The sequence below is a fragment of the Salarias fasciatus genome, chromosome 10 (genome assembly GCF_902148845.1).
Source record: "Salarias fasciatus chromosome 10, fSalaFa1.1, whole genome shotgun sequence".
In the NCBI taxonomy this organism is placed as follows: Eukaryota; Metazoa; Chordata; class Actinopteri; order Blenniiformes; family Blenniidae; genus Salarias; species Salarias fasciatus.
The window spans coordinates 2,339,187-2,362,627 of record NC_043754.1 but is presented as its reverse complement, the minus strand read 5'-3'; the positions used below and the strand labels follow the sequence as shown (position 1 = coordinate 2,362,627).

The 23,441-nt window shown below is 46.1% G+C and overlaps 1 protein-coding gene across 1 annotated transcript in view; it reads left to right on the top strand.

Moving 5' to 3' along the window:
* The window catches only part of igsf9bb (immunoglobulin superfamily, member 9Bb), a 70,052-nt gene that overhangs the window by 26,848 nt on the left and 19,763 nt on the right, over window positions 1–23,441 (top strand). Inside the window, exons 3-6 of the mRNA XM_030101022.1 lie at window positions 3,623–3,769; window positions 12,760–12,911; window positions 14,372–14,489; window positions 21,286–21,427. Of these exons, the coding sequence (XP_029956882.1) occupies window positions 3,623–3,769; window positions 12,760–12,911; window positions 14,372–14,489; window positions 21,286–21,427 (559 nt within the window). The remainder of the gene's footprint in view (window positions 1–3,622; window positions 3,770–12,759; window positions 12,912–14,371; window positions 14,490–21,285; window positions 21,428–23,441) is intronic.

Sequence of the window (23,441 nt, the reverse complement as noted above, 5' to 3'; positions counted from 1 at the left end):
TGCCGTCACTCTGCCGTAATGAGGCTCGCTTCTGTCGTGTTCGGCTTCGTTCCACGCTCTGAAGAATTCTGACTAAAGCAAACTCAACTCCCGCAACAGATCTCCTCAAGATGCTGCTGCTTCTCATCCTTTACTGCCATGTTTATGGCTTTATAGAGCAGACCCCGTCAAAATAAAAGAAATAATAAAACAGAAAGCAGTATCTGCTGCATTGTTTGTGTCATTTTAGCGCTCAGCTGTAGATAATTATCAAAACGGCCGTTAAACAGCCGCTAGAAGGTGCTCCGCTGCCGCCGCCGCCGCCACGTGTGGCAGTAACTTTTCCTTCAGCTGGCTGTGTTTCAAGTCGCTGTCAGGGAGAATGAGTCAGTTCCCGGATAAACGGCGATGCTGGGCGTATATCATGCTCTAAATATTCCCCACGTTAGCCGAGACACTAAACGGAGCTAAGTGAAGCAGCGTGTGAATCATCTTCCGGATGATTTGCCGCTCCGTGGAGGAGAGAGAGCGCGTCGCCGCCGTTAATGCTAACGCCGGGCGAGGAGGACACCGCGTCCTCACAGCATGATGCTGCCTCCACCGTGCTCGGTTTGACCCATTAGAATCAAACTCACCAGAACATGGAAAAGCACATTAAACCTGCTTTTTACCACAAACTTCCTGTCTGACTTTTGGAGGAAACAGGAAGCTGGAAGCGCTCATTTCCAGCAACAGCAGGAAGTTTAAAAAAAGAGTTTCCTGCAGCTTTTGAACCTGCAGAGGAAAGATATTTATTATTAGTGAGTTTTCCTCACATGTCAGGAGAAATGAACGAGACAACCTGACGGCGAGCGAGCGCCACCTGGAACTTCCTGCTGACTGTTTCTTTACCTGTCGGGCAGATTCCAGCTTCCTGTTGTGAAACCAGAAGTGATCTGAATCCCGTCCTGTCAGAGGAGCGGAGCGGTCCAGCAGAGCGCCGGCCGTCTGTCTGACGGTTCTCACACTGTTTGTGCAGATGCGGAATTACCAGCGCCGGTTTTTGCTTATTCGTCTCGTTTGGGGCGAATCGCTCTGTCATCTCAGTCGGCGGTCCAGAAATGAGGCGGCACATGATTCAAGCGGATCCAGACATCAATATTTCAGCAGAGATTCTGGCGAAAGCGGCGGCCCGGTTTGATTCCTGCCTCCATTGTGGAGAACGAGCCGGTCGTTAATTATTGAAGGTGACGGTTTGTCTGCTGATGAACTGGCAGGTTTCATCTGCAGTTCTTTACAGAACCAAAGGAGAACGTTGACGGCGTTTACGCCCACAGAACCGCTCACACGTCCTCGATTAGCAACAAATGATTTATGAATAAATGATTACAGGGGAGAGAATTCTCCTGAAGTTCACTCAAAGAAGCTTCCTTCACAGTAAGAATAAATCAGAACGTGTTCATTGCTTGATTCCTTTTAACCTTCTTTTTTTCATGATGCCACATCTGGCACCCAAGGTCAAAGTTCAAATCAAGAAGCCTGAAGGTGGCTCATTGTCCTACAACCTCAAACCCGAAAACAGCAAACTTAAATTAATTACAATAATTAACCAAATCTAAAGAAACTCTGAAATATTTGCGATATCTGCGATTCTCCTGCAGTTTCCCGCCATGCGTCACGCCGTCACGCCGTCACGCCGTCACGCCGTCACGCCGTCACGCCGTCACGCCCTGCTGAACGCTGTTGAGCCTCCGCTTCTCAACGGGCTCGACTCGGACTAAATCCAGTCAAATCCAAACTACATCAGATAGTTTGGTTTTTCATCTGGTTGTCTTCATCCGTTTCTCCAGTTGACCGTGAATAAAGGAAGAGATGCTGACAGAAGCTCGAGCTTCAGAGCAGAAATGAATCCTGTCAGGTCAGTGAGTCTCACTGGCTCTCACGGTTTGTGTCAAACACAATATGGAGTTCTGGTTTCAACAACCAAATTAATTAAGTTGGTTTGTTCTTTGAGTTATTGAATTTCGTGTTGTGAAAAAGGGGGAGAAGTGTTTCAGTAGAATCCAGAATGTCTATTATTATTATTTTTGTTATTCCAGAGAAAACTGAGCTGTGAGAAATCACATTTTTATCACATGAGAGGAAAAATCTGAGAAAAATGACAAAAAAACATCTGTGCTGCTTGCTTCACACAGCTTTAACACACACACACACACACACACACACACACACACACACACGAAGTTGACACACAGTCTCTGTTCTCGGCCCTTCCAGTCCACCAACAGAGGAGACAGGCATGTTTGGAAGCTGGGCAAAAATAATCTGATGTATAAATAGCAAAGCCAGGGCGCAAAATATCACACACACACACACACACACACACACACACACACACACACACACACACACACACACACACACAGGTAACAGAGTTTGTTCGCGCTGCAGCCGAGGTGTTTACCTGCAGAGGGGATTAGGAGGGCAAACAGAATTTAGTCAGGAGTACCCGCAAAGGGAGAGAGGAAGAGGAGGAGGAAGGGGAGGAGGAGGAGGAGGAGGAGAGGAGGATTAATGAGGGAGAGCAGGGCTTTGATAATGCTGATGTTTTTGAGCCCTCTCTCCCTGAAAGCCCCCCTTTGTTTAGCCTGTCTTGCCAGTTGCCATCTGTTATGATCCAGTTGCCAGATTGCCCAGGAGCAACAACATAAATCCCCCCAACACACACACACACACACACACACACACACACACACACACACACACACACACACACACACACACACACACACACACACACACACACACACACACACACACACACACACACTCCTTCAGCTTTTGATCTGTTAAAGTGAGCCGCTCTTCACGGTGGAAGGCCGACGTCCACGGTGACGTGTTTGGACTGTAACGAGGACCGCCGCCCCCCGTCTCACAGCAAGTGGAGGTCTGTCCTTGCCTTTGGTGCGTCTTCAAAATAGACACACACACACACACACACACACACGCACAGTCTTGTATTTCTATCCTTGTGGGGACCGTCCATTGACTCCCATTCATGTCTAGCCCCTAACCCTGACCCTTACCCTAACCCTAACCCACACCACAACAAAGCCTAACCCTAAAGAAATGTTTTTGCACTTTTACTTTTTTCAGTAACAACAACATGGTCAAGAAAACACTGTTTCTCCTACTTAGGACCGGAAAAAGGTCCCCACAAGGCACGTCGTTCCACGTTTTGCTATCCATGTGGGGACATTTGGCCCCAACAAGGATAGAAATACGAGAACACACACACACACACACACACACACACACACACACACACACACACACACACACACAGAGCAGCAGATCTCCCATCCAGCTGTGGTCTGTCCTGCTCGGTCCTGTGTGATCAGGAGCTGTCCAAGGTGCTGAGCATTTCAGCCAGACGGCTTTGTGGAGTTTACGTTCTCGTCTTGTGCATCTCAGGCTTTTCTCCTGGTTCTAGCTCCATCTATTCATTATAGCATTTTATTAAAACAGGAATGTTTGATAATTTTACACATTTTACACAGAAGTCTGAGAATCACAGGTTCAGACTTTCTCGTGACGATCGAGCCTTTCGGCCATGTTGAACCCAGCTGTCCCGCTCACTCCCCTGGGTGTGTGTGTCTTCCAGGCCGGGCCAGTCTGCACGGCAAGTCGTCGCTGCGGATTGAGAAGGTGCGCTCGGACGACCAGGGCTGGTACGAGTGCAAGGTGCTGATGCTGGAGCAGCAGTACGACACCTTCCACAATGGCAGCTGGGTTCACCTGACGGTCAACGGTAAGCGCCGGACGCCACCCGCCGCTCTTCTCAACATTCAGAATGGAGCCCCAAACATGAAATAGACATGAAACAACAGTGGAGGAAGTTTCTCTCGACGCTGTAACAACCCGACTCAGTTCTGGAAGGACTGAAAAAAACTACCGAGACAACCTGAAAGAGACGCAGAGCAGAGCGCTTAAAGCTTGACAGTCACTGCAAACATCTGCAGCGGTCTTCAAAAAACTCTAAATGACAACAGTAAGATGAGGGGGAAAAAAGATCAACCACAAATAGACGCGGCAAGTCAGCGAGCCGCAGAACACACACGTCAGCCTCAAAGTGAGGAGAGAGAGCAACAGAGAGATGATTTAAACACAGAGGAGTCAGAAAACAACTGCAGAAAACACACAAAAGAACAGGGAAGAGACATGAAACAGCCAGAGAGACCGAAAACTGTAGAAATCTTTACAGGAAAACCAACAGGAACAACTCAAAGTGACGATAAAAAGGCTTGTTCAGCACAGTGTTCCTAAAATCAGCTAAAAAGCAGCTTGAAATACACTTCATTAGTAACTTGTTCATGTAAACATGAATATGAGATTTGGATTATTTTCCAGTGTGAGGAAGCCTGAAATGGGCTGTAAAGACTGTGCGTGAAATAATGAAATAAGCTCATTTCTAATTAACACGGAGTGACACATCCGTCTGAGTGAAAAGCAGCAGCAGATTAGAGTCGCGCCTCGTCGCCTCGCAGAGAGAAAACGACCGACTCCGAGCAGCCCGAGCCGTGGCAGGACCGGGACGGTCCGCCATGTTCCGGTCATACCGTCACACAGATGTTCCAGATATTTCACAAGCTCCAGATGCTAACAGCAGCAGGAAGCGACTTCGGTTCACCAAAATAAGAGTTCGCCGCAGAGTTATTGGACCATCCTGTTTATAAATGTGCTAAAATGTTAAATATAAATTGAGATTGCAGATGTTTGCAGATGTTTGGCCTCCCGGTCGACACACTCCTCCCTCTGAGTGAACCAGAGTCCGCTCTCCTGCCTCCGCTCCGCCGTGTCGCTTAACGAGGCGGCGCGCCAGGAAACCGGTTGCCGTGGTAACAGATACACCGGACACCCCGACCTGTATCGCTGGAGCCCAAAAAAACGCCGTCGGGTTTCACTAAAAGAGGAAATTTACTCTAAAGCGACATGCTGAAGCGTCTGCGGCGTGTTCAGGAACGAGGGGGGAAACAGAGGCAGAGTGAAGGTGTCGCGAGCGTAGGTGGAGGGCAGCGTGAGAGCCAACGCATATCGGCCGCAGTGAAACACAGCGTGGTTCGAAAATAGCCGCCGTGTGCCGGGGAGCTGCTCGCTTTGTCCATCCGCCTGGAAAAGACAGAGAAGCGCTCGTCTCTGCTGGTCAGCAAGTCGCCGTGTTCGGTGACGACAGACGAAATACTGTAAGAAACAGGAATCCTTCTGAACTTTTAACTTGAAATTGAAATTCTGTGAAAGTGAAATCGTGACAGCGCCTGTTTGGAGCCGTTTGGAGTTTAGTGGGTTCAAAACTACAGCTTAAAATTTTAAAAGAAAAGAAATTTCTCACATTTTTGATTTGGAAAATAAACTTTAATAAAGATAATGTATGTTTCAGAGATGCTGTGGAGGTTTCATATCAGACCGTGAGCTACAAAAGAACTCTGACCTTGACATGAAACTCCTCTGACAGTCAGATGTGAGTCTTTCTGGCTCTCAGTGTTGGTGTTCTGGGCTGGACGACGAGTTCAGTCGGCTCCCACCATCTGCTGTTCAGAGTCAGAACGACGTGTTTTCACATCACACCTCCAGAAAAAGTGGATTAAAACTCCAAAAATTGTGCATAATTTTATTTTAATCTCTCTTCCAGTGTTTTCACAACAAATGACATGTCATGTTAAACTTTGGAGATCCTATATGCGACCCCTGTGGAATCCCACAAGTAATTTCACATTTCTTAGAGGACCGTTTATTTAGATGCACGTTTTTTTCTCTCCATTAGAACTAACTCTAGTGGAAACACCCACTCTAACCTCTGATGTCTCTGGCATATTGCTGTACTTTAAACTCTGAGCAGCTTTACACCTGTCAGACTCTGGCGCTGGCGTTCAGCCCATGGAGGGTCCTGTGAAGGGGAAACCGTCGCGGACTCAGGCTGAGACTTGATAAGACGGAGTCTGCAGTCAACATTTGTGTTGACAGGGTCTGCCAGCAGGTGTGAAAGTGGATTATTTCCTCTCCACTCCAGAGCACAACGTTAACGTCAAGTACAGTCTTTGGCTGACGCCGTCGCTTTGTTCACACTCTTCATCTGCGGCTTCACCTCGCTGTCGATACGGAGGAAAGCGCGCCGCTGGTCGGCTGTAAACATTACGTAACGCGAGCGATGCGGCAGCCGCCGATCGTCCCTCCACCGGTGACTCCGAGCGGCGTCTCACCGCCGGGGATTTAACTCCATGTGTGGGAACGTGCGCTCAGACACACACACACACACACACACACACACACACACACACACACACACACACACAGACGTAATTGCCAAGGTTCAGACTCCTGCTACATACTGTGACGAGATAACGCTGCGGCTCTGCTGCTATTTTTAGAATCCACCTCTCCCATCGTTGTCAAACATCAGTGGTTGTCAATGATTACACCGAGCACTTAATCTGTCAGCCCTGTTGGCGCTGGAAATGTAAGTGCCGCTTATAGATTGGTGCATGGTGACTGTGGCGGAGTGTGTGTGTGTGTGTGTGTTTCTGCCGCGGTCCTCTCAGCTCGACGAGAGGCTGTAATGAGGCTGATGTCACCGTTATGCAAATGTTTGAGTGGAGTAATTTTAGGTCATTGTGAAGGGAATGACAGCCGCGGCTCTTTTTAGATGTATCAGTGCTGCCGGCTGTCAAATCGACGCTGCGCCGCGTTTCAGCTCTTCTGAAGACACTCAGATCGTGGTGTACCTCAGGGTCAAGTCATTGGCCCCCTTCTTTTTCATACTTGTCACTTGGACATTGCATTAATTTATGTTTTCTCCAATCATTTTCCCATTTATCACCCATTTATCATTTATTATATTTAGACTTTATTCATAACTTGCACCAATACTTTATATCTTCATGATGAACTTCATTTGAATGAGCCTCCGATGTGCCAATGAAACAGCATTAATTTATAAGTAAATTATTTTCAGAGAGGCTAATGAGAAAAATGTGGGTTACTTGAGGATTCAGACCTGTGATCTGACCGAACCACATCCACTTAATCCAGACCGCTGCTCTGACCACCAATTAAAACTAATGAAAACAAGCTGCCTCCATTTCTGCATTGTTGCTTGTGCATTTCTGCTTTTTTTTTTTATTTATTTTTAATATATAGTTCAGCAAAAATAGGGGAAGACTCTGTGTTTGTCACTGAGTCCTTTATTCCAATGGCAGCAGTGTGACTCTGTGTGTTTACGTCCAGTAAAAACAGACAACGTACACACAACAAATAAGCCGTTTCTGTGACAACTCCACAGACAAATCCTCAGAAGCAATGGAGGCACCGAAATAAGGTGAAGGATGGGGGGGGGTGCCTTCTCCCTGAACAAGGTTATCCTTGTCATTATAGATCCACTCAGTCAAACAGAAGCAGTGTGTAGGATGAATAAATCAGACTGTAATACAAATATTTCAAATTAAAGGCATCTAACTAGCAGGACAAGAGTTTTGCTGTAATATTAATTACACCAGGAGGTCCAGCAAAAAATGACTTAAGACTGTACGTAGTGTGACTGATTCCTCCTCACTCGCCTCGAAAACTCTGATTTTACTCGACAACGTTTCAAGTGAGAATGCATCGTTTCTGTGAGACACTTCTGCATTTACTTAAAACACCATCAAACCACAAGTGAAATGCACAAGTTAAAAGTGGAAATACAGCTGTTTATTACACTGGGGGCTCATGCCAGTAGCCAAACACATATCTATGGCCATATATCTATGCTTTAAGCTCCTGCTGCGCATCTGTTCCAGATTCTTAATGCCAGCAGCATAAAATGGGCCTAATTTATATATATAAATAATCTTTTTTCACTAAAATTACAGCGAAAATCCATGTTTTGTCTTCACCTCCGGTTTTTCACGAGCTATATGATCGGTCAAAAGATCCCACACGGTACCCGCCCTTCTAAAATGACCTCTGATTCACTAATTTTTCTTTGACGTTTGATCCTGCACGAGATTTAAATTATGTAAGTGGAAAAAAAATGTAGAAAAGTGTAACATAGGTTTTATTGGCAAGTGTGTGAAGAACAAAAGCAATATATTTGTGTGCAAAAAGCTAAATTTCATATCCAGTCGATATGTTGGATGCATTAAAATGCACCATTTGGAGTCTAATTTTTCCAAATATTGAAAGAATTGCATAAGAAGAGTGACTTTGTCGGAGTCAGACAGAAGTTTGTGACTCTTCCCAGGACACGGAGCTCCTTTCTTCCTCTTCTTTTGGGATGATTTAAGCTCCTGTTGTTCCCCTCCAGCTCTCTGCCTCTCTCGCTCAGTTCAGGCCCATATTTAGCACAAGGTGACGGCAGAGAAGCACAGTTCAGGCCTCGCAGGGCTTCGCCTTCAGCTCCGCGTGGCTGCAGGCTGCAGCAGCTCCGCAGAGGCTGCATGCTCTCCTGCTCTCTGTTCATCCCTCTCTCTCTCTCCCTCTCTCTCTCTCTCTCTCTCTCTCCCTCTCTCTCTCTCTCTCTCTCTCTCTCTCTCTCTCTCTCTCTCTCTCTCTCTCTCTCTCTCTCTCTCTGTGTTTTTGCACTTGGATTTGCACCTCAGTGCAGGTGGAGGTCCTTGAGGAGAACGGGATAAAAATGTCAGTGCCCCACCCCGGCCTCTTAAAAACAGGCTCAGACATGACGGCTTGGCCGGTGGAGAGCTGGACCAGCAGGCACAGAGCTGCAGGAACAATCAGAGTCAGACTTATCCCATACGATATCTACCGTCTTTAAAACTACCATAAACCAGAGACCAGACTTCCTGATTGGGACGCCTCTGGATTTTTTGCCGTTTGGCTGAAATTGCCACAGAAAAACCTTCTGCTGCGGCTAAAATCCGTCTCAGTTTTAAATTGTTGGGAGATCTTGTTAAATCCCTCAAAGCTGGACCCATCCAGGGGCTTTCCTCTGAAGATGAAGCGGAGCTGAAATGTCAGAACGACGGGGTTATCCGGAAAGGACCGCGAGGGCCGCCGGACGTCCTTGAAGCTCTGGACGGCGCCTTTAATCTGAAAGCCCGTCTTCCCCGTCCGGACCGTACCTGCTGGAGAACGCCTCCCCTCCCGGCGCGGCAGAACACCGTGTTCCCTCTAACCCCCGGGAAGTGTTCAGAGACCACAGAGTCCCAATAATTCAGGAGCTGCAGTGAAACGTGGGAAGTGAAGCAGCAGGGTCGGGCTTTATGCGCCTGCTCTGTCATGTCTCCTCTCATTTCAACCGTCCAGTATGTTTAATTATTATTATTAAGTAGCCTGATCGTCAGTTTTCTCCAGTTTCACTCTGGAGCAGAAGATTGTAGATCGAAGAGAAATCCAGATTTACCCGTTTATTTTTTCCCTGAGATCTTCTCTGTATTCAGTGTTTTTTTTTATAGTTTTAAACCATGAAAATATGTAACGCTGCACGACATCTCCAGATTTTCATCTCATCCGATGAGACCAGGACATATGCTGCATATTTGCATGCGGCTTTGGGATTTGAGCGACCGGCGCTGCTGAGTTGCAGTTATGGAGAGTCCGGGTGTCCTTGAATGCACCACCAAGGAGCGTTGTAAAAATAGCACCTGCTCATAGCGGCAGTTCACATGACAATAATGTAACCAAGGCAGGATGTAAAGGCGAGTTGATCTGAACACTGAACCACCCAGTCATTCCTGAACCGCCGCGGAGTCTGGAATCCATCCCGATTGGACGGTTTGATCTCTTCTGCTTCCTGGTTTCATCCCGGCTGGTCACTGATACCGAGTCTGAACTCAGAGGCTCGAGTTCTGATCACAGTCCTGCTTCTTGTGCCGGTTCTGAGCGATCCTGACACACTGGGTGTTTTATTGCTGCTCCTGGATTTATTCCTGCTTCTGGTCTCGGATTTAATGTTTTTCACTCTGCTCTCTGGTTCTGATCAAACTTCTACTAATCTGTGTATTTTTAATGTTTTGCATGTGCTTAATGCTGCCTAAATACATATTGTCTTATTTCTTTTATTGTATTCACACACCAGATTCATTGCCAGACTCTTATCTCTTTTCTGCTTAAAAAAATGCCACAAATAAAATGTAAAAAATTAAAAACCGTAAAATTCTTAAATTTCCAAAATGAAGAAAGCCTAATATAGCTTAAAAAATGAAACAAAAACAAAAACCAAAGAATCCAAATAGTTAAATCAGAATCAGAAACAGGTTTATTGCCAAGTACAGCAGCCTGTATGAGGAATTTGTTTTGGTGGAGGTGCAAACATGGAAAAAAGAAGGAACGGGTTTAAAAAGGCACAAGTATAAAATATAAATAGAAGGAATACAGAGACAAACAAATAACATAAAAACAGCTAAAATGTCAAAATTGTCAAAAAAAAAAAATTCTGAAAAAAAGGCTGAAACCCTACAATCACGTACAAAACATCTGGAAAAGTAATAAAGTCATTAAAGCTTCATAAATGCAGCATAAGGCAGAGTTTTAGAGTGAAAGCTCCATATGAACATTTAGAAGGCTTCATTTTAAAAGTTGAACGTTATTTGCTGGTAAAAGTTTCAGAGTCCTGCTCCCACCGATCAGTCAGGACGGATGTTTGTGACAAAGTGAAGTGAACGTCTGACTCTTTCATGAAGAACTTCATCCTCCAGATTAGAGGTGAGACTAGAATCTGCTGTGAGCGGCCGGTGAGGCGGCGATCTGCGTCGACTCTGCCCGTCTCTGCAGGCGTCTGCGTGGCGCCCGCCGCTCGCCCGCCGCTCGCCCGCCGCTCGCCGTGGAATTAGCAGTATAGAGCGGCCGTATGGCTGCAGACGGGATGACATGTTCCCGGATTACACATGTAAGCAGATCAGCTTCAGTCCTAAGGTGATTAGACTGAGAATATGAAAACAGGAATTATGAGCAAATAAAATCTGAACTGACTCAGTGACAGTGATATCAGTGTGTGTGTGTGTGTGTGTGTGTGTGTGTGTGTGTGTGTGTGGGTCAAACCAGGGCGGGGTCACTGGAAAACACAGCTTAGGCATGTTTTTGGCATGAAGACGTGCCAGTTTCCTTGTATGATCATCCGTCCTCGTAATCCAGGCAGCCTCTGGGCCAAAGAGGATTTAGAAAAATGGTTTTTAGCGGCGAGCATCGTGCCTGGAACACGCCTCGGACTCCTCCAGCTGAATCACGCTGGTTTGAAGTGTGGCGCCCCTGAAAGGCAGAGTGGAAACAGAAGCTTTCATTGATCAACCTTCACGGAAAACATCCTCACAAAACCTTGAAGACGGAAAAAAATCGAGTTTTTTATTAAAAATTCCTTTTCTGCTGCAGTGGAAAAAGAAAACCGCTTCTCTCTATGGCGATGAAGGATGTTTGGAGAGATCCACCAGGACGGGTCTGAGGACCGTGTGCTTCTCATGTGGAACCTCTGTTTTCGTGTTTAAAACACGGTAATCAGGAGTTTGGTGAACGTCGGACCTTCAGAATAAAAGACTGAAGCTCCAGTCCGACTCAGCCGGAGCGCCACGCTGCTGCATTGTTGAAGGGTCTCATGGTCGCTTCCTGATTGGCCGGTCTGCTGCCGTTATGAACGGTCGGCCGGTCCTCAAAGAGGCGACAGCGGGACGGAAACATCGCCTCCTGGACGGAAAAGAGCAGAAATATTTGATCCTGGAGCTCGGAGGCCATCAGGGTTCACACTCAGGTCGTCTGGACAGGTGGAGGATTTTATTTTATCAACTAGATTTAAATATCTGGAAAAGAGGAAAGTGAAGGAGAGTTCTCCACTCAGGTCTGTCAGATGTTCAGAATGTTTATTAATGAAGCTGATGTCTGGTTTTGTTTGACATTAGTTGAAATAAAGAGTCAGGATGAGTAGAGACCAGACCTGCTGTGCATTTTTTTTTTAAATGATAATAAAAGTTTCTTGTTGTGGTTTTTGCTAATTTTGAGAATTTCATGCAGGCAAATCCTCGGACACCCCTGTAATCTGTGGGGTCCTGGGTTTCAAACCAGCAACCTTCCTGTTAAAGTGAAAGTTCCGTGGCAGCGTCTCGCCTGCTGCAGCTTCACTCTGAAATATCTGAACTAAAAGTTTCTCTCTTATAAAATATTCAGTCAAACGTTAGAAACGATCGTCTCTTTTCGTATTGGTCTTAAATGTTATAGATGTTTCCAGAGCAAACTGACAGGAGAGTTTCAGAGCTTCTCAAGAGCAAACAAATAAAACGATGATAAGAGATCTTTTCTTTTCTTTAATATATAGTGCACCTTAAGAAACGAATCTAATCCGATGTGGAGAATAAAGTCTAATAGTAGTCATTTGCCGTTAACGGCGCCTCCAGACGCCGTAATGTGAGCCGATCGCATCGCCGCGCTTTAATTAAACGGTCAGTTTGCTCATCAGACCCGGAACTGACTTCAACTAATTCTTCATGCGGCGACGATCCGGAGCAATGAAATCCTCCCGACCGGACGTTTCCGGCCGACCGATTGCTCTTTAATTTAAATCTCTCTCCGTCGTGATCGTCCGCCTGATCAAACCTGCCGCGTTGAAGCTTCCACGCCTCTCTGTGAGTCCGGCTTCAGGAAGCGGCGAGTCAGGCTGACTCGGCTGAAATCGAAGCCTCACAGGAAGCAGAACTCACCACAGAGCCGGAGGGGAACCAGCTCATGTCGGCCGCCGCTCAGGGAGAACATGCAGATTTTCCTGAAACTTGAAAGTGTTGAGCGTGAATGTTGAGCAGTTCCTTCTGATTCCCCCCTCCCCGCCAGCCCCTCCCACCTTCACAGACACGCCGCCGCAGTACGTGGAGGCCAAGGAGGGCGGCAGCCTCACGCTGACCTGCACCGCCTTCGGGAACCCCAAACCCTCGGTCAGCTGGCTGCGAGAGGGCGGCCTCATGGTCAGCAGTGCCAAGTACAAGGTGTGTACGCTCACACACACACACACACACACACACACACACACCCCAGGAGGGTCTAAATTGTCTCCACTGATCACCGTTACTCCCAGAGATCCTTCATTTCTCCACAGGAAGTGTCTCCATCAGCATCGCCTCGTTGTGTGAATGAGCATGCAGTGTTTGTGGTGTCTGTTGATTTAATATTGGCATATAATGGACTTTTTTTTGACACGGTCTGAAGTCTTATTTGTGTATACAGATCCACATTTGATCATTTTTACTTTAAATTCTCTCGTAGCCTCTTTCTGCCGTCACACAGTGACACCTAGTGGCCACTAGTGGTATCTACTGTATATTTTGATAAGAAGGTTAATAATACGAGTGACATGGCGGCCCAAATAACTGAAAAAAGTGATTTCTAGTCTTGGAAATCACAACAAAATGTAAAAATGTCCTCCTAGATTTCATTTCTGGTGGTTCATACTCTGCGACAATTGCAAAATGTCAAAATCTTATCAAGTTCATTCATCTTGTTTCCAGTCACAGTGTCTCATTCTGCTTGATTTAAGATCAGTTTAAGATAAAGAGACTTATTTCTTGATATTAGATTCTTATATCAAGATCTCTAAAATTACTTTCTGCTTGGACAGATAATCTCAGTAGTTTTAAGAGTAATTCTCTTAAATTCAGTGATGATACCTTATGTTTTGTGCTCCCCTTCTTTGTGGTGTAACTTGTTTGGATTTCGTTTATCTGAGATAATCTGCAGGTTTCTGCCGGTTCGTCGCTGCAGTAATGAGACGAGCAGCGGATCCAGCAGCACGGCTGCAAACGACTCCCCCACACCGGATCAATTATTTAAATGACTGAGCTTTGTTCAAAGGAGACTCGTATCTAAATTTGTCCCCGTCTCAGGCGGCAGTCACTTCAATGTGCTCCTCTTACTCTGGAACCTGTGGAAGGAAACCGATGTTCAGACAGAACTTCAAAATAAACTTCAGCTTCAGTCACTTATTTAATAAATCTGCTTTTTTTTTTTTTTTTTTCTGTCACCACATTTAAAATGTTTCCAAAATGTCTTGGTTGTAAGTTCAATTCAGTGGATTTTCATGGAGATGTGCAGGAACTAATGTGAGTAAAAGAAAAGCTGAACAGAGATCAGATCGATCAGAATGAATCTTCAGCATGAACACAGACAAGAATCTGACAATAAAACTGTACAGACCGAACAGAGAGTTGACTCGATCAGACTTATTGATTATCAAGTGGAAAAAAATGAAAGAAAGTGAGTAAGTTTCAACTTCTGAGAGAAAAAATTATGAACCAAACCTGGCAAACCCAATTTCACAAATTTCCAACAACTAAACCCATTTATTGACAAGTGAAAACATCAGATTATTAAAAATATGAAATGTGTTAAAACCTTTGTGTGTGTGTGTGTGTGTGTGTGTGTGTGTGTGTGTGTGTGTGTGTGTGTGCAGGTGTCTGACGGGAGTCTGACGGTGCTATCCATCACCCGGGAGGACCGGGGGGCCTACACGTGTCGAGCCTTCAGCCCGCAGGGCGAGGCCGTCCACACCACCCGGCTGCTAGTTCAAGGTACGACTCCCGCTGCGCCCCGCTCCTCCCGCTGCGCCCCGCTCCTCCCGCTGCGCCCCGCTCTTCCCGCTGCGCCCCGCTCCTCCCGCTGCGCCCCGCTCCTCCTGCGGTGCTCTCACCTCACAGCCGCAGTGTCCCCGGTTCGAGTCCAGGCTTGCTCTGCTTCACATGTAGATGAGTGGAACTTTTCCCCAAAGTCAATAAATACATGTGTTTGAGTCCAAACTGTGGCTAAATGATGGGTCAATCAGTCAATCAGTCAATCAATCAAACTTTATTTATAAGGCAATTTCATATTTAAAAAAAAAAAAAAAAAGATGGTTGTGTGAAAGTGTAATCTTTAACCCTGCTTTAAAGGTGCATTAAGGAGTTTATCAACTTTAAGAACACTTATTTTCCACCATAAATATGTTACACATTTTTAATGACGTGTACAATGTGCCCTGACATATTCATTACAAGTTCCTCTAACAGCGCTAAATTGTCACTTGAAAGCTGCAGTGCCGGTCCGGCTCCAGAATGTTTTGGGGGAGAATTTCAGAGGAATGATGTAATGCGCGCTCCGGCTGGCCTGATGGAGTTAGGTTTCGTTTTGTCCGCCATTACTCCGCCAGATGCTGAGTGAGCAACAACTGAGCAGGATCTTCCAGAAAGTCAGAACAGACTGGCTTCTAGCACTGCCACAGCTCCACACAGACTCCACCAGGGAGAAGAAACTGACATTTTACTCGAGCGTTACTAAAAGAGCGAGGAAGGAGTTCCCCTCTTCCGTGCACGCGAGCCACAGGGACGGGTTTTTCACTAAGCTGCATTACGCCCAAGGCCTGCAGGGGGCGCTGTTTTGCATAAAACGTGCAAACTCCTTAATGCACCTTTAAAGCTAGGGTTGGCGATCTTGGAAAACTAGCGTTCGCATGTAGCATCTCCCCAAGGCTCTGCCTAGCTAGCTCCGCCCAGCTCCCACCCCATTGGAGGAGCTCCCGTTGGGAGCGGAGACGCGGAGACGTTCACGGTGCGCGCGGCACTTCCGCGTCCAGTGCGTTCCTGGCGTAACCTGTCCTCAGCGCTGCGTTTCTTCTGTTTTCTTTATTTGCACAACGCCAAGGTATGGCGCACTCAACGGTGAGTAAACCCCCAAACATTCGTCTCCGCCATTCTGCAACGACGCTCCGTCCTTCTACGCGCGCACTGAATCAGGGTCAGTGCACGCTATTGACATGTACACGCAGGGGGCAGGTCGAACGGCGAAGGGATTTGATTGGTTTAAAAAAAAGGTCCCGTCAAGACAATTGGTTGCTGTTTTTCCCGTTTTACTCCTGCTGTAGATCGCGGATATTTTCCAAACTACTTTAAACACACGCTATGAATTGCTTCCCATCGGGTCATAAAGATCATTTTAACCAGTATTTAAAAAAATGTATCTCATTCAAATCGCCAACCCCAGCTTTAAGATAGAGTGATTTAAAATAGGGTGAAAAATTTGCAACAAAACTTAAAAGAAATATGTGTTTTTGTGTTCAACAAAAAAAAATAAAATTGAGTTTTCGACAGTTTTTTCTCAGGATTTTTCTGATTTACGGTTTTTCACTTTTTCTTCTATTTAAGTAAAATTTTATTATTTTTATTTGTTTATGTTAAATATCAAACATACAACAAATGTCACTAAAACTGACTGAACTGTGTTGATTTATGCTTCCATACACCCTGAGTTCACTCATCGTCATATTCGACCAATCAGAGGAGCCGGCAGCAGTAGAGTCCCGCCCACCAGGCAGTGTGTGTGTGTGTGTGTGTGTGTGTGTGTGTGTGTGTGTGTGTGTAGAGATTGATTCTACACCTGAAGCCGCTCCTCGGTTCGTGTTGAATCATAATTCACTTTGTTACGTTATAATATTTGAACGTCCAGAAACCGCCGTGTGTCCCGACGCCTCCTTTAAAGCTCAGCAGACGGTTTAATGAGCGACGGCGGAGGTCGGCCTGCTGCCCTCTCAGAAGCACAACTAAAACATTAAACACACTTTTTATTTCTGAATTGAACAAACGGAGCGAGGCGGCGGCGGTTCCTCTCTGTCTCTGTCCGAGCAGAACGCCTGATGATGAAGAGAGATGGAGGCGGCCTCCGCCGCCGTAGAAACAGATCAATTAGAAAACAAAGCTGCGCGGCGGCCGGGGGGCATAACGTGATCTGGATCGACCTGCAGATCCAAACCGCTCCGACTCTTCATTATTCATCAGGAAACGCGTCGCACAAACATAACCGCATTCCCATCGACGGTCCCGCCGCAGAACTTCAAAATAAGAGTGGGTTTCTGAGAAGACGCCCCAGCAAAAAGTTTGATTATTTCGTGAAACTTCAGGAGTCAGCAGGAAGTCAAGAATACTTAAACACTCGACACTTTAGCTCTAAAAGTTCTGAATATGAGATGAATTCAACACATTTTCTGAAAACGTTGAGTTTTCCTCCCAAACTCAAACTTATCTGCTGCTTCGTTTCACAAACTTTTACCTGAACGTAACGTCTGGAGGAGAAATGACAAAAACATTCAGAATAGAAGATCCTTCAAAATAAAACATCCTCTAGTTTTCTACATCTGAGTTCCACTTAGAATAAAGAAACAGAGAACATAGACGCAGGATAAAATGAAAACAGGCAAATGAAGGAGCGCATGGCGATCGTAAATGTACAATATAACAGAGTTTTCTGTGTCGAACCTCATTTTAATGTGGTTTTATTGAAAGTCTTTTGTGTGAGAATCTGTTTCTTTGTGATAATTTAGGCTGAATTAGATATTTAATCAATAATTTAATCATAAAGCAAAAGACCAAACTGTCCTTGTTTTCATCAGATTTCATCTATTCCCGTTTTTTCCTGGACTGTTCAGCGTGTCTCCTTCTGCTTCACGTTTAATTCCTGACTTTAAGGTTTCATCTCAGATCAGTCCATCGCAGCAGCAGTAAAATCACCGATGAGTTCAGATTATTAGCAGTGACTGAAACTTAAACGCTGTGCACGTACGCGTGCACGTGGACGGTTCCCGAAGCGAAGCCCAAACAGAAATACGGATCAGTGGATGTTTGGCCTCGGGCTCTGAGTGAGACGTCGGCTCGAGTATCCGAAGCAATCCGTCTGGATCGGCCCTCATCGCTCCGCCGCCCGTTCGGCCCATGAATCTTTTATTGTGGAAGACACGCCGCTTCCTGTTCAGAGACCCAGAGGAAGCGTGAAGAACGGGTCCCGCATGGCTCGGACTAAACCAGAGACCAGAAACCTCAGGCGTCCTGAGGTCCTGCTCCAGCAGGGGTGTTCAACCTGCGGCTCTTCAGTCCCTCTGCAGCGGCTCCACCAAGCTTTTACAGCATGAAACCTGAATGAACATTAAACTTGTTTTCATTATAATTACACGCCACAGTACTGTTCAGAATGATCCGTCACTCTCGGTTCAAAACGGACTGAAGTAACGGTACAAGTAAAATTTAAAAAAAAATAGATAAAACCACAAGAAATGGGGAAAAAAACGTGAAATGTCTGGAATTTCTAAAAGAAGAACATAAATATGGTTGGAAAAAGCATGCAAAACTGCTTAAAAGGAGGTAAAATGGTTAAAAATACTAAACTTTCATATTTGTCAGGAAAAAATACTTGAAAAGATGAACAAAACTGTTAAAATCAGATACAAAAACAGGTTACATTTCATAGAATGTTCACTAATCTGAACCCTAGCTTCATAAATACATCATAAGATATTTTTTTTTTATGTGAACCAAAACTTTACATGAAGCTTCCTGAGCAGAACGCCGAGTTAGAGCTTCAGGTTCTGAAAGTTCACACATGTAAGAGAAAGAAAACAGAAGTCAGGTGATGAAATCCAGAGCAGAGCTGAGAATCAACCCTCTGCCTCACTGTCCACTGCTCAGTCAGCCCTCCTCACCGTCAGGGGTTCTCTGTGATTTCAGATCACTGCCGGTCCGGTTGTCTGAGCAGGTGAACGTCTTCCGGGGTTCGGCGTTCAGAGTCTTTAAACTCCTCCGCTGCTGGAAGAACCGGCGCCAGAATCCTCTCTGCTGCAGAATGAAAAGAGTGTCTGATGCGTAACGCCTCATTAGCTCGCCGTGGATAAATCACAGCCTCTTTAATAAGTTCTCGGGGTTTGTGCGGAGCGGCGGCGGAAGCAGAGATCACATATTTGTTTCTGAGCCGCGGCGCCGCTTTGACCCGTCCGGTATAATTTACCGGGGAGACGGATTAATAGAGGCCCTCCTGGAGAGCCCCCGAGCGGCGGATCAGCCCCGGGAACCGCCGCGCCGGCAAATCTGCAGCACTCAGCCGCTTCCAAACACACACACACACACACACACACACACACACACACACACACACACACACACACACACACACACACACACCGGGCTGAGTCCTGGTGGTCCTGCTCAAGAGCTGCCAGATGGAAACACTGTGCAGTTAAAGGATCAGAGGAGGGCTGCGGATCAGAACCAGCATATGGGACTGGCACTTTATGGCTTTTCTGTGTGTGTGTGTGTGTGTGTGTGTGTGTGTGGGTGTGTGTAAAGTGAAGGATCAGTGTTGCACGGTGCAGATGCTGCCTGGTGAAGCAGCCACTTCTATTCATATTGGAAATGTGGGGGAAGATCTGCAGGTCGCTGCGACGCCCCTTCAGACTGATCCTGTCCAGGTTTTATGAATGAATGAAGCAAACAAGATCAGTCACCTTCAAGTAATCTGTATTTAGGTTAAAGTTATAAGAGCATTAATATGAAATCTGGCGAGATTTGAGTTCTCTGCTCAGATTGAGTCAACAGGAGATTCTTTACACCAGAAACATGATTCCTCTGATACCAAACGACTAAGAGCTCTCTGGGGGCTTTCAGCCGCCGTCCACCTCTGAGCTTCACCTCCCTCTAATTCTCGGTTCTCACTTTGCTTCGTGGTCGGTTTTCGGGACGTTGGACCCGCCGGCGCTCATGTTCCGCTTCAGGCTGTGGTTCAGGGAGAGCGAGTAGAGATCAGCTTTTCAACCTTTTCTTCGTGCAACAGGGAGGAACTAGAAAAACATATTCTGGATTTCAAAAGACATTTTAAATCAACTCTTTAGTGCAATTTAATTAAAAAACTGCATGTTTTAATGTTTTATACATGGGTTATGAAACTTCCTGTCTGGGATGTAAAATGTCCTCCGTTGTCCTGAGAAAGAGGAAACGCCTCCGCCGCCGTCGCCGTGGCCGGAGTCTGGCTGTTAATGTGCTTCAGTGGGATTTTCAGAGCTTCCTGGAGCGTCGTCACGCTCCATCAGCTGCAGGTTTTCCTCCGGAGCGTCTTCTCGCCGCCGCCGCCGCCGGTATTCTCATCCATCACTGTCACGTGTTCCCGACCCTCGACCTCGGATCTGCAGCGCGACTCTTTTTTACTTCAGACCATCAGAAAAACCTCATCTTGGTCTTATTTATCAGCCAAAAGTTTAAAATGTTGTAACTTTTAACTACAGTATGTTCAGAACATTTGATTTCAGCTGGAGAGAAACCAAACCGGTTAACATAACTGGATTTTTTTTTTATGTCTTTTTAGTTCTTGCGCCCCAGAAATTCTGATCGCATAAGAAAGACTGAAATCCTCTCATTAGAAGCTCTTTGTCTCCTCAGTTCGCCGCTCTTTCTCAGCCCTCCTCGTGTTCCTCCAATCCTATTTCTGGTCCCACACACTCTCTTTCAGCGGAGTGTGGAGTGCAGCTCCCCGATAAGCGCCGAGCCGTCGCAGCAGCCTCTGAGCGCTCGGTCACAGTAACGCCGACGGGGAGACGGCGAGGGGATGTATCGGCGCGCGCACGGAGGATGATCCATCTGCCACGGCCAGGATCACTCAATAAATTCTCATAATCCTTCGCTGAGTGCAGAATAAGTCTCTGATACGCCTGGCGAGGTTCGCGGTGACATTAAAAAGTGTTGCCGTCGCCGGATGTGTGTGTTGGTGACGTGCACGTGGCCCTCGGACGTCCACGTGACCCTGAGCCGATCCAGGAGTGATCGATGGTCGGGCTGGAGAATCTGTTTTCACACAGTAACATAAAAAACACCAAAACGTCGAACCTGTGAAGAGTTTTTACCTTTTATTTCCCCAATAATTCAGTCAGTTTATGCCTCAGTTTATTCCCTTTAAGACTGACTGTTTATTTTGAGATGAAATATGAAAGAACAACTGTCTTTCCTCCATTTGAACTTTCTATAAGTTACTCTGGGAAACGTTTGGAGCTCATTAGAAAGTGTCTGTTGAGTGTATTTATTAAATCCAGCTCAGTCGTATTACAGAAAAAAAGTCCCGCCGCAGACGCAAGTTTTAAGGAAAATCTTATATTTTCACAAAAAGACATTTTTAAAAATTCTTTCACATTTTTTTTCTAATAGAAACAAGTCAATCTTTTAAATGTCTGGCCTTAATGTGACAGTTTCTTCTGATTCTGATAAAAGTGCAGCGGTCACAACAGATTCAGACTACATGCCAGGTATTTCAAAATAAAAGCATATAAAGAGGCGTTGACTACAATATATCTCCTAATAAAGGTGAGGAAATCTGCAGTCATCTTACTTTGGATCAATATCTGTTATCAGAATGATTAAAATAAATAAAAGAACAACTTTATGGAGGTTTTAAAGGATTTTGTTGACATGTTTCCATCTGATTTCTGGAGTTTTCTTCTCCAGACCTCTTGCTGGATCCAGTCAGATTTTCTGTTTTTGTATTTCCTGTGCTGAGACGCTGCTCTCCTCCCTGCCTCCCCCCACGCAGGCCCCCCGTTCATCGTCCTGCCCCCGGAGAACATCACGGTGAACATCTCACAGGACGCCTTCTTCACCTGCCAGGCCGAGGCCTACCCCCGGAACCTGACCTACACCTGGTTCTGGGAGGAGGACAACGTCTTCTTCAAGAAGTAAAGTTATGATCCGCTTCATTTCTCCATTACGCCACTTCAGCAGCTCGCCTGTGTTTGCTTGTTTGGGATGTTTTATATTAATAATCTCATTTTGATGGACGTCCTCTGGCCAAAGTAGTAATTTTGGCAGGAAACGCTTGAGAGTGAAAGGGTGTGGTGTTGTCTGGTGGATCCAGAGAGACGTCGCCTCTCTGAGTCGAGCAGCTTGAAGCTGACGCTCTGCCATGAAGAGCCTCGCTCGCCCGACAGCCAGCCTCCCTCCGAGCTCACTTTCACGGTGCGTCACGGTGCGTCACGGTGCCTCAGCGCCGTAAATCTGAAGGAAGCTTTCCTCGCTGCCAAACCACGTCTTATTCTGAAGGACAGAAGTCTTCATCACTGGGTTTACTCTCAGGTCTCGTTAAAAAAGTTGGACGTCTGCAGTGAGACTGTCAGACGTGTGTGTGTGTGTGTGTGTGTGACGGTAGGAAGTGTTCCAGAAATCTAATCCCAGAGCAGCGGCGCTTCCTGTGAACGCCAGGCTGGAGGCTGTTTTCACTCCTCGGTCCGCTGTGGTTCCTTCCCTTTCATTCCCGAGCAGCGATCCGGGCGTTTGTCCAACCGCCGGCGTCACCCAGGTGAGCTGTGGAGAGTCGGTCCAGGAGGAACTTCCACGGTTCAGCGTCTAGAATCAGATCCAGCATGGAGCAGATTCTGCCGTCATTCTGCTCGTTCCGGATGATTCTACGAGCTGCAGGAGAAACACGGTGGAACTGGTTCTGCAGAATGTCGATCTCTGAAATACAGCACCTGGAATCTGAACATGAACTTCTCATTCCTGAAGGAAGCTTGTTTTCATGAACGTCTCGGCTCGAGATGATCCGAGTTTCCTTGGCCTTTCTGGATGTGACCCTGTTCGGCCCGGTGGAACCAGACTCTGGCTGCAGGCGGGTTTTCTCGGAGCGCCGTGGGACTGGGAATGAGGAGTGTGAACAGCAAACGGCAGCCAGGTTCTCCAGATGGTCTGACTCACACAGCCTGACTCACAGATTCAGAGAGTTTTATGAATCATTCTCCGTCTCCGTTAAGTCATTCATGCTGCTTTAACCAAGTTTCCTCCTTCTGTATTTAGAGCTTTTAGACATTTCTATGACGTCTTCACACCGAACAAGACAACCTGCTTAAAGAACAGAAAGAAGAAAGAGTATGAAGTGTGTTTTATTTTCTACACTGTGGTTTTCTTACAAATCTAATCTGAACGGCGCTTGTCTTCTTTTCGTTTTACGTCTCCAACCATGAGAAATTTTTGAGGAGCTGAGTGGAAAATGCTAAAATGTGTTTTCTTGAGTTCGATAAGAATCTGGTCCAGATCTCCCAGCTGGCTCTGGTTTCCCTCCGGCTGCTTCTCTCCAAACCGAAACCAGAGGAATCCTGTCTGGAGCCGTGTTGACGTCGGCCTGGACGGATCGGCGATCCGATGGAGATTAAAGCCGTTCATTCTTCTGGTTCATGTCAGGAGACGTAGTAAAAAGACCCAGTGAGGCGCTCGTTTCTTCACAACGCTCTTCTTCCCTCCAGAACCGATGCAGAGGCTGAACAGTGGATGCTCTATAAAAGTCTTTTTATCCCCTCCTCACCTTTAATGGCACCTGAACGCATTTTTAATTTATAATCCCAACTTTCAGGCTGTCTTCTTCCTTCGGTCATGTCAGTGGAGAGAGGCGAAAAGCTCTCTGAGTGCCTGAAATGCAGTCATGAATTCATTTAAAATAACCTTCAAATTCAACTTAATGTAGCTTTAATTCACTCTGCAGTAACCGTCCATTAATCTTCTGCTCCTGCTTCATCGTGCTTCAGAACAATAACGAAATGCAGGTTTCACTCTGTAATGGTCCAGAGGATGGCGATACTGCAATAATTACTAAATATAATCACACTCACTTTAATCCTTCTCTGGATAAGAAGACATGAAGATAAATGTTAAATATTGTAAGTATTGTTTCAGCAGGTGATTTAAAGAAGTTAATGTAAC